The sequence below is a fragment of the Lithobates pipiens genome, unplaced genomic scaffold, assembly GCF_037356315.1.
Source record: "Lithobates pipiens isolate NorthernLeopardFrog02 unplaced genomic scaffold, aLitPip1_a1.2 Scaffold_37, whole genome shotgun sequence".
NCBI lineage: Eukaryota > Metazoa > Chordata > Amphibia > Anura > Ranidae > Lithobates > Lithobates pipiens.
Window position 1 is genome coordinate 10,263,241 of NW_027507825.1, and position 12,120 is coordinate 10,275,360.

General features: G+C 44.8%; 1 protein-coding gene across 1 annotated transcript in view; it reads right to left on the reverse strand.

Moving 5' to 3' along the window:
• Positions 1-11,631: 11,631 nt before the first annotated feature.
• The window catches only part of LOC143956609 (uncharacterized), a 104,742-nt gene continuing 104,253 nt past the window's right edge, over positions 11,632-12,120 (reverse strand). Inside the window, exon 4 of the mRNA XM_077466821.1 lies at positions 11,632-11,637. Coding sequence (XP_077322947.1) covers positions 11,632-11,637 — 6 coding nt within the window. The remainder of the gene's footprint in view (positions 11,638-12,120) is intronic.

The window sequence follows — 12,120 nt, forward strand, 5'->3', positions numbered from 1 at the left end:
AACCCTTGGTGTTGATTGGTTTTTGACTTATGACATGTTTTGTTATTATTATGTTATTGCTTAAAATTTATTTTATTGAAAGCACTAATAAATATACATGTTAAATTCAACTATTTATACTTTCATTCTTGAGGGCAGGTGCATCAATTGGGGAGGCTGGTAGGGGCCCCAGTGCAGTACTTTGTCCAGGGGCCCATGATGCTGTTAAGACGGCCCTGCCAGAGTTTGCTGGAATAAGTGATTACAACTTATTATCTCTTATTATCTATATAAGAATCTAGCCAATGCTGATGCAGTTAATAACAAATGATAACAACTGTACTAAAAAATAAAGATCACATTTATTTATACAGAAAAGAAGCTGGACATCAAATCAAATACAATGAAATGTAAAGTAAGTAGTGTGAGGGGGTTCGCTCGGTAGCGGGTGTGTGTGACTCCCTGGATGGGTTCACAACACAAAGTCAGGCACAGCAGACAGCGTTGTAGGTGCAAAAAACAAAAGATCCGGTTTATTTAGGCTACATGCAGTGATACATATAACAGCCAAACAAAATAAAACAAGAAAATAAATCCTGGTCAGCTTGACCTCTAACTACACACGTAGACTCCCTGTCTAACAACTGGGTGCAGCCTTGTGCTGCCCCAGTCCCTGTCCCTATTGTAGGGGTTTGCCACACAGGCGTTAACTCACCACACAGAACAGAACAGATCTCAGACTCCCCAGTCTATACACACAAAACTGGTTCCAGGATGGAGCATCTCCCTATGCATGCTGGGGTTTTTTGTAGAGGTCTTAATGAGCCCACTTACTTCAGCTGGGCTCATTAACTCTTCCCCTCTAATTGTAAAAGTCTGCATAAAGCCTGAATCTAGGACACACATATTTCCCATCCTGAATACAACCAGGTGATTTTACCTGCGTGCTGCCACAAACCCCCCCCTCTTGTTTCAACCTTGGGGTTGTAACACAAGCAGCCAGACACGCATGTATCCGAGACAAAGCATCCACATTCCCCATTTTAACACCAGGGCGATGCTTAACTGTAAAGTTAAATTCCTGTAGGGCCAGGAACCACCTATTTACCCTTCTATTGGTCTCCTTGTTTTGAGCCATCCACTTTAAAGGAGCGTGATCAGTCACCAGGTCAAAGTGCCTACCTAGCAGATAGTACCGAAGGGAATCTAGAGCCCACTTCACTGCTAAACATTCCTTCTCAATCGTGGAGTAATTTACCTCATGGGACTTTAACTTCCTGCTGAGGTAAATGACTGGGTGCTCTTCCCCGTTCCAGACCTGGGATAACACTGCTCCTAACCCAACGTCTGACGCATCAGTTTTTACAACAAAGTCCTTAGAGAAGTCTGGTGAGTACAACACTGGCTGGCTACATAAGGCTGTTTGCTATTCCAACCTCAGGAACTAAGCAATCAGGCTGTACTTGTGACAAAGTCTCTGCGACTAGGGATTCCCTATCCCTCCAGGCTTTCAGCAGATTGACGTGATAGATCTGCTCCGGCTTTCGCCTTCCTGGCTGTCTAACCCTGTAGTTCACCTCACTAATTTTTTCAATTACTTCATATGGACCTTGCCATTTGGCCAGAAATTTGCTTTCAACCGTAGGGACTAGCACCAAGACCCTATCCCCCGGAGAAAAAGTATGTGTCTTGGCCCCACGGTTGTACACTCTCTGCTGTGCTAACTGCGCTTGGGTTAAATGTTCCTTTACAATTGGCATTACCTGTGCAATTCTATCTTGCATCAGGGCGACGTGCTCAATCACGCTCCTGTGAGGAGAACTCTCATTTTCCCAAGTTTCCTTGGCGATATCCAGCAGCCCTCTTGGGTGTCTCCCATAGAGCAACTCGAAGGGTGAGAAACCCGTAGAGGATTGGGGTACCTCCCTAATGGCAAACATCAGATAGGGTATTAGACAATCCCAATTCTTTCCATCTCTATCCACCACCTTCTTTAACATTTGTTTTAGGGTTTTGTTGAATCTTTCAACCAACCCATCTGTTAGGGGGTGATACACAGATGTACGCAATTGCTTCACTTTGTACAACTTGCATAATTCTTTCATAACCCGGGACATAAAGGGTGTACCTTGGTCCGTAAGCAGTTCCTTACAAATACCCACGCGGCTAAAAACAAGGGATAGCTCTTTGGCTATGGTTTTGGCCGAGGTATTTCGAAGAGGAATTGCTTCCGGATAACGGGTGGCATAGTCCAATATAACCAAAATGTACTGATGCCCCCTAGCAGACTTCATTATCGGACCTACCAAATCCATTGCGATCCTCTCAAAGGGGACCTCAATGATAGGAAGAGGTACCAGTGGGTTACGGAAATGTGGCATAGGTGCCGACTTCTGACACACAGGGCAGGAGGAACAATACTTTTCTATTTCCTTCATGACCCCAGGCCAATAGAATCTCTGCAATACCCTCTCTCTGGTTTTCTCTGTCCCCAGATGACCTCCCAGAATGTGTCCATGAGCCAATTCTAACACCAACTTCCTGTAAGGTTTGGGCACTACAAGTTGCTCAATGGTTTCTTCTGCCCTTTGAGCCACTCAATATAGCAGGTCCCTTTCCATAGTGAAGTAAGGATAAGGGCAAGTCTTATCTGGGTTCACTAACTCGCCATCTATTTTCACCACATTTTCCCGTGCCTTTATTAGGGTGGGGTCTTTTAACTGTTCTGTGGCAAAATTTTCCCTGTGAACCTCAAGATCCGAAAACTCCACAGACGGCATGTTTTCATCTGAGGATGTTGGCTCCTCCCCAGTTTCTCGAGTTTCCCCCGCCAATACCGACAAGGGAAATTCAGGAGAGTCCTCACCACTCCCAGAGGAATTCTGGTCATCTTCCTGGTTTATAGGGGCACCAATGGGGGCCTCAGGACAATCCCAGAGTTCCCAGAATTTTGGAAAATCCCTTCCCACAATAGCATCATGTGGTAAGTGAGACACTAACCCCACCTGATGAGAGAGGTTACCTTTGGGGGTCTCAAAAAACACTGAAGTTACAGGATACTCTCGGGTGTCCCCATGCACACAAATAACAGCCACCCTGTTCTTCCCAGAGACCTCTGTAGTAACTAATTCAGCTTTTATCAATGTTACCAGGCTACCTGAATCCAGCAACACATCAACATGTCTACCATTAATACACATTTTACATAAATGTTTCTCAGGTCCCCGAATGGCAGTGCATGCAACTGTCGCAAACAGCGACTGACGTCTCTCCCTTATAAAGTCACATTGCATAGGCTCATCCACAACGGGGCAATTGGCTGCAATATGTCCCTCTTGCCGGCAGCGGTAGCAAATAATTTTTTTCGCTGCCTCTTGCAGCATGGGCTTCCTGGGCTGCTCCCGCCAGACCTTAGGTAGAACTCCCACCCTCTCACTCTCTCCACCCTCACCCCTTGGAGTCATCTTACCCGCCACTGGGGATGATCTGGTCTTAGGGGGGAAAGTCCGTGAGTCCCTGGAAGAGGTGGTCAAGTTCTCTGTAGCCAAGTACCTCTCAACCAGATCCACAAGTTTATCTGCATTTTCTGGGTCTCCATGGCTTACCCATTTTTGGATGGCAGTAGGAAGAGCTCTCAGGAAACGATCCATAACCACACGTTCCACAATGTTTGGTGCGGTCAAAATCTCTGGCTGCAGCCACTTCCTGCTCAGGTGAATGAGATCATACATTTGAGACCTGGGAGGTTTTCCAACCTGAAAAGTCCAGTTATGCACACGCTGAGCCCGGACTGCCAGGGTGACACCCAGCCGTGCCAATATTTCTGCTTTTAGCACCACATAGTCTTTTGCTTGGTCAGGCTCTAGGTCATAATAAGCTTTCTGCGATTCCCCAGTTAACAGAGGGGCCACCAGTCCAGCCCATTGCTCCTTAGGCCACTTTTCCCTTTCAGCAGTCCTTTCAAATGTGGTCAAAAACACCTCCGGATCATCCTCTCCAGTCATTTTTGTCAGTAAACGGCTCACACCAAAGGTTGCGGTATTATTGTACCCACTTGCTTCATTGGTCTGCGGACGTTGCTGTATCAATGTCTCTATTTGCTGTTGAAAATTCTGCTCTTGCTTCTGCAACAGGTCTATGAAGCGGGCTTCAGATTGCTGCTGGGCTTGTTGCTGAGCTTCCAAACTCTGCTGCAAAGTTGCATTTGTCTGCTGCTGATTTGCATTTGCCTGCTGCTGGGCTTCCAAACTCTGCTGCTGATTTGCATTTGCCTGCTGCTGGGCTTGTTGTTGAGCTGCAAGGCTCTTTTGTAAAGCTGCATTTGTTTGCTGCTGGTTTGCATTTGCTAGAGCCAGCTGTCTCAGTATCTCCTCCATGCTGGCCTTAACAACAAAAAAAAAAAAAAAAAAAAAACTGCCAAAATTCTCCACCAACTGTGAGGGGGTTCGCTCGGTAGCGGGTGTGTGTGACTCCCTGGATGGGTTCACAACACAAAGTCAGGCACAGCAGACAGCGTTGTAGGTGCAAAAAACAAAAGATCCGGTTTATTTAGGCTACATGCAGTGATACATATAACAGCCAAACAAAATAAAACAAGAAAATAAATCCTGGTCAGCTTGACCTCTAACTACACACGTAGACTCCCTGTCTAACAACTGGGTGCAGCCTTGTGCTGCCCCAGTCCCTGTCTCTATTGTAGGGGTTTGCCACACAGGCGTTAACTCACCGCACAGAACAGAACAGATCTCAGACTCCCCAGTCTATACACACAAAACTGGTTCCAGGATGGAGCATCTCCCTATGCATGCTGGGGTTTTTTGTAGAGGTCTTAATGAGCCCACTTACTTCAGCTGGGCTCATTAACTCTTCCCCTCTAATTGTAAAAGTCTGCATAAAGCCTGAATCTAGGGGACACATATTTCCCATCCTGAATACAACCAGGTGATTTTACCTGCCTGCTGCCACAGTAGTAATACAAAAAATAAATAATGTTACAATGTAAAAACAGAATGTTACCAATACAACTACAGGAAAGAAAGTTACTGAAAAAACAAACAAAGGATCACGGTGATACGTTACGTAGACCTCCTCGTCTGAGTTCAGAGTTCATTAATTATGCTACCGAATGGCCAGAGAAGAGGCTTTTGTCAGAAAGCTCCCCCAGATAAAGTTCCATAGCTGGTTTATGGTATCCTTTTGTTTCTCAGAATGTCCAAACAGTGTTCTGAAATTTTAGAGTTATACTATAGGTCAAAAGTTCACTGTAAGTCACATTATTAATAATGCCTATCGATAATGTCATCTGAAGCTAAAAATCATTGTAGGCCTCATATTTCCCCAGTGGTTTAGTTGTCTTAGTGGCTTATACCTTGCATCTTTGAGGTTCTTGGTTATAATCCAGCCAGGACACTATCTGCATTAGGGATGAGCTTCGAGTTTTGCCCGTTCGCCGAACAGCGAACAAATTGGGGTGTTTGCGACAAATTTGAAAAGCCACGGAACACCCTGTAAAAGTCTATGGGAGAAATCGAAAGTACTAATTTTAACCACTTCCCGACCAGCGCACGACGATGTACGTCGACAGAATGGCACGGGCAGGCATATTGGCGTACAGGTACATCCAATATTCAATGCCGCCCTGCCATCGGGAGCGCTGGTCGGGAACCCCCGTGAGTCCGGTCGCGGGACCCGCAGACTCGATCGCCGCGGGCATCCCCGCGATTGTCTCACGGAGCGGCCGAATGGAGGAAATGCTGTATAAACAACATTTCTCCATTCTGCCTAGCAACTAGTGACGCTGATCTCTGCTCCACGTGATTGGAGCAGAGATCAGTGTTCACTAAATGAAAGCCCAACCCCCCCTCCACAGTTAGTAACACACCCCTAGGAACTGGTTAACCCCTTCACTGCCAGTGTCATTTACACAGGAATCACTGCATTTATATAGCACTGATTACTGTATAAATGACAATGGTCCCAAAAATGTCCGATGGGTCCCCCACAATGTCGCAGTCACAATAAAAATCGCTGATCGCCGCCATTACTAGTAAAAAAAAAATAATAAAAAATTATTAATAAAAATGCTATAAAACTTTCCCTATTTTGTAAACGCTATAACTTTTGCGCAAACCAATCAATAATCGCTTATTGCGATTTTTTTTACCAAAAATATGTAGAAGAATACGTATCGGCCTAAACTGAGGGAAAAAAAAAGTTTTTTTTATATATTTTGGGGGATATTTATTATAACAAAAAGTTAAAAATAATGCGTTTTTTTCAAAATTGTTGCTCTATTTTTGTTTATAGCGCAAAAAATAAAAACCGCAGAAGTGATCAAATACCACCAAAAGAAAGTTCTATTTGTGGGAAAAAAAGGACGTCAATTTTGTTTGGGAGCCACGTCGCACGACCGCGCAATTGTCAGTTAAAGCGACGCAGTGCCGAATCGCAAAAAGTGGTCTGGTCTTTGACCAGCAAAATGGTCCAGTCTGCAAGTGGTTAAAGGCTTATATGCAAGTTATTGTCATAAAAAGTGTTTGGGGACCCGGGTCCTGCCCCTGGGGACATGTATCAATGCAAACATTTTTTTTTTAAAACAGCCGTTTTTTCGGGAGCAGTGATTTTAATTTTTAATTTTAATGCTTAAAGTAAAACAATAAAAGTGAAATATTCCCTTAAATTTCGAGCCTAGGGGGTGTGTATAGTATGCCTGTATCAAGATGCTGTATCAGATCAGGCAGCGATTGCAATTGGTTGCCAGAGGTTACAGCAGATCAATACTGCTTACTGACTGATTGCTAGAGGTTACAGCACTCCTTAAGGCTCACTGATTAGTTGCTAGAGGTTACAGCACATTTCTGCTTGTTGATTGGCTGCTAGAGATTACTGTACAGTAATACTGCTCACTGGTTGCTAGAGGTTACAGCACATCTTCTCCTCACTGCAGGGGGGCATGATATACCTATGAATGCTGCTTTTATTTACATATCAATGCCGTTGGCCTCAGCTATTTACATATGCATGTCACTGCTATTTACATATGAATGCCAGTATTTACATGTAAAAACAGGGTCTGCAGGTGAGTCATCTGTACACAACAATAGAGCAGAGCTGGGCAGCATTAGTAGCAGCACTTCACACTGAGATGTCAGGACACAGCACAGGACTAAAACTTCAAGGGACAAGGGAATGTAAACTGGGATAGTTGGCAAGTATGAGGCAGCTGCTTTGGGCCCCACAACAATGACAGGGCCCAGGGCAGCTGCCCCTTTTGCCCTGCCTTAAAGACGGCCCTGATAGTTGTCCCAATTGATTGATACACAATCCGCCAATTGATTGATATACAATCTACCAATTAACTGATATTCAATTCACTGGGCATCCCATATTTCCCTTACCCCATCCAAGTTAAATTTCCTAATAAAAATAACAAAAATAAGCACATGGATTGAGGAGTGAACGTTGGGCTGGGCAGGGTGACAGGTGGGCCACATCGTTTAGCGGCCCCTACGGGGGTACTGCTACATATTGTACATATTTGCATGGGGCCATTAAGCAAGACAAGTTGTTTCTATACTGACGTCCTTCATAATGACACATTTTCAGCTCCATAGAAATGTTGTATTAATAGACTTGTTTCCAATCAATTTCACAATCATCCTTTCTTTGAAGGAGCATCACTATTATGATTATGCAGTAGCTCATTCATACATACAGGTCAACAGACTCTTATTAAAATGTTCAATTTCAGAGGCTTTTAAAAGCAGGTTGAAGAGGTCTCGCTAATGCCTGGACTGTTTTGATGACCTAGTTGGAGAATCAAGCACAAACTCATTCTCAATAAGAACATTTCGAAATGACAGTTTAAATTCGGCGTGCGATATAGTTAAAGAAATACGATAACATGGTAAGGCAAGGCAGTGAGGTCATAGAATCAATAAACAACATTTACCATGCATCTTGTTCAATATTGTCTGTGTCATAGGTTTTACTTGAGGGTGGTATAGATGGGAAACTGTATTTAGACCAGGGGTAGGCAACCCCCGGTACTGGTGCCACAAGCGACTCTCAAAGCCTCTTTTGCCGGCATTCAACTCCCTCCCCATCAGTAGAGCAGCGCAGGGAAGTGTCAGAGAGACACTAATGCATTCCAATTTTAGAATTCCCCACACCACACCTGCACTGGGGGGGGGGGGGGGGCTTTAGCTGCGATCGTCAGCTTTTGTGATAGGGAAGAGATTCAGTACAGTTCTGTTGGGGGGGGGCAAGTCCCTGTTTCAAGGAGGAGGAGGACTGTCACTGGCCACTGCTAAAGCCAACCACAGTCCTGCTAGCCCTGTCCACCATCTGGGACGAAAATATCTCGCTTTGGTTGCCACTACCAATCTCAGAAGGAAGGGTTTTCCCTGTGATTGAGAGAACCCCAATCATGTGACAGTTTGTGGAATTACTGTTGAGCTTTTGGGAACTTTGTTGAAATTATTCCTGATTTATTCCTGAACCTTTGTGTCACTTACTACGGGAACCCCGAAACTCTGTGTCCCTTTAAGCCACAACCAGGGTTCAGTGCAATGAAAATCACACCCAACTTTTCCTGTGGCACAGAGCGCCACACTTTTTCTCAGCTGCGGGGGCCCAACTTATGATCCTGGACACAGGCCCACTGTTTTCAGAAAATACCCCTGAGCTCATCATTGTGCATCCATTCCATATTCTGGTATGTGTCTTCACATACATTACATACATCCCATAAATCACATACATCACATACATCCCATACATCCCATAAATCACATACATCACATATATCACATACATCACATACATCACATACATCCCATACATCCCATACATCCCATACATCACATACATCCCATAAATCACATACATCACATACATCACATATATCACATACATCACATACATCCCATACATCCCATAAATCACATACATCCCATAAATCACATACATCACATACATCACATATATCACATACATCCCATACATCCCATACATCCCATAACTCACATACATCCCATACATCCCATACATCCCATAACTCACATACATCACATACAAGCATGTGGGTTGGATGCGAAAGGTAGATCCGCAGGATGAGTGTGCCGGGACAGGTAGATGTGTCTCATCTCTGCTTCCTTTCACCACACTGCCTATCATAGATGAGAAGAGGGTACAGCTGTGGGGAAAACGAGCAGAAGGGGTTCAGAGGGGGGACAGAAAAGCAGAAGGTACAGCAGTGGGGCAGAAGTGCAGTTGTGGGACAGATGAGAAGGGGGTTCAATGGTGGGACAGAAAAGCAGAGGGGGTAGAGCAGTGGGGCAGATGTGAAAGGAGGAGTATTCGTGGGAGATGAGCAGGAGAAACAGAGGTGGGACAGAAGAGCAGAGAATAAAGAGGTGAGACGGATGTTCAGGAAGTACATTGGTGGGGCAGATGAGAAAGTGGGTTACAGTGGTGGGGCAGATGAGCAGATAGGTTCAGTGTTAGGACAGATGAGAAGGTGATTCAGTAGTGAGACAGAAGAGCATTGGGGTACGGCGGTGGAACAGATGTGCAGGGAGGTACAGTTGTGGGGCAGATGAGAAAAGGGGAATGTTGGTGGGGCACATGAGCAGGGGGTTACAGTGGTGGGAGACAGAAGAGCAGGGGGTTACAATGGTGGGACATATAAGCAGGGGGCACAGAGGTAGGGCGGATGAGCAGGGGGGGGGGGGGGCAGTGGTGAAACAGATTTGCAGGAGAGACACTAATTTGAGGTGTGGAGTTTCAGGAATTGGGACTGATCTGAGGCGTGAGAGTTCAGGGTGTTAATTTCTCACTACTACTCAAGTCGTTTAAAGCATTTACTTTATAAAAAAATCCTTTTCGTGATTGAGAGTGTGAAGTTGACTTTTTTTGTTATAAAATCGGTCCTCTCAATTTCTTTGAATATATTTGTTCGGCATACTGTGCTCAAAAGATTGCCTAACCCTGATCTAGACCCATGGAGGCAGAAGACCCAAGATGACTACATTCTCTCTCAACATCTTTTATGTGCCAAAAATGTGCTAATTTGCACTCATTATAGGTTAGCCCCTTTGCACCTAAGGGTAAAACAAATCTTAAAGCCTAAGCCCTATTTTGCAAGTTTGACATGCGTTAGTAAAACTGGACATATCATCACAACTACTTTGTGCATCCCATTGGATTATACTGCATTTTTTTCAGGACAAATTGGGCTTTCATTTGGTGGTAAATGGTAGTGGACATCTCCTGATTTATTTTTTATTATCTAATAACGCGTACACACGGGCGGACTGTATGGCGTACTTAGTCCGTCGAAACACATTTCAGCGGACAATCCGCTCGTGTGTGGGCTTCAGCGGACTTTTTCAGCGTGCAGTCCGGAGTACTAAGAATTTCGTTTTTTTCCAAATTCTGTCCGTCGTACTTTGGTTTCAGCGGACAATACAGTCGTCAGTAGGCTAGTTCGACAGACTAAGAATGGCACATGCCCAGAAAGGATTTACACGGCGGAAGGTTGCATTGCTGTGTCTTGAACTTCCTATTTCTAGTCCCGTCGTACGTGCTGTACACGTCATCGCGCAAGCTTTCGACGGACTGTTTGTGTATCCGTGTGTGGTCAAGTCCGTTCAGTCGAAAGTACGACGGACTGTCCGTCGGATTGTATGACGGACTAAGTACACCATACAATCCGCTCGTGTGTACGCGGCATTAGGAAAACTGGCCCAAAATAGTAAAAAAATAAACTTAAAAAAAAATGTAAAACTGTATATTTTTTGTTACTACCAAAACCTACCACCAAAGAACAACACAAAATAAATTCTCCTGCTCCTGACGTTCGCATCAATACCACATATGTGTATGTTAGTTGACGTTTATACTCGTAGTACAAATATTGCACATTTTGCTTTTTTTCTATCCTACCTAAAACACACCGACACTGATACTAAAATCCTGCCCCCCCCCAAAAAAAATACTGGTCCTGACCTTTGACCCTGACCTTGACCTTTGGCCTTGCCCTACACACTAATCATGGGGCTGACCTAGATTTTTTTTTTTTTATTATTATTATTATTTATTCAAGAGGAAGTAAACCCTGATGGGTTTACTTCCTCTTTTTTTCCCTGCAAAGGTAAAGCATAATGGACTACTATGCATCACATAGTAGCTCATTATGTGTCACTTACCTGACACAGGAGCCAGCGAAGTCGCCGCTGTCCCCTGTAGTCCGCCGCATCCATGTTGCTTGTGGCGTCTCGCAGCTCCGACGAATCACAGCGGCGCAACCGCAATGACGTCACTCCAGCGCATGCGCACGGGAGTCGCGCCTCGCAGCTCCGCCGCTGTCATACGGCGAAGCCGCGATGACGTCACTCCCGCGCATGCGCACGGGAGTCGACAAATTTGGCAAATCCATTCTTGGATTTGCCGCATTTAGTGCGCCTGCGCGCCGCTGTCTACGGCGCATGCGCCGTAGACAGCGGTGCCCATTTTCGGGCAAATATCTCCTAAACCATATAGGTTTAGGAGATATTGCTTGGACCTACAGGTAAGCCTTAATCTAGGCTTACCTATAGGTCCAAGTTGTTTGGAAGGGTTTACTTCCTCTTTAAGTCTACACACTTTTTTCTATATCTGCAAGGACAGAGAAAGATACAATGTATCTGTCATGTCCATTCACAGAGACAGAAAACACGGGGGCGGACTTCACGGTGACTTATCACTGTGAGACAATTAGAGGATATCACAGTGATCAGTTGACCCAGAATGGGACGGTCCAGGTCCCGATCGTTCCGGTGCACTCACAGCACAAAGGCCCACATGCAAATAAACCCAATCCAGTGGGGGCTGCATATTTGTGTAAGGTAGACATGAAGGGGTTAAAATCAAACCATGATTTGTAGGCACAATATATGATAGAAACTATAACTATATGGAGTTTAACCATACTGACTCCTGTCCTGAGTTGTCCCTTATTACTGGGTATGAGGACATCTATGGGCCAAAAAGGGAATTACAAGGGGCCAGCTTTGTACCCTATCCTACAAATGCACATACACTATATTACCAAGAGTATTGGGACACTTTGCTTTACACACATATGAACTTTAATGGCAT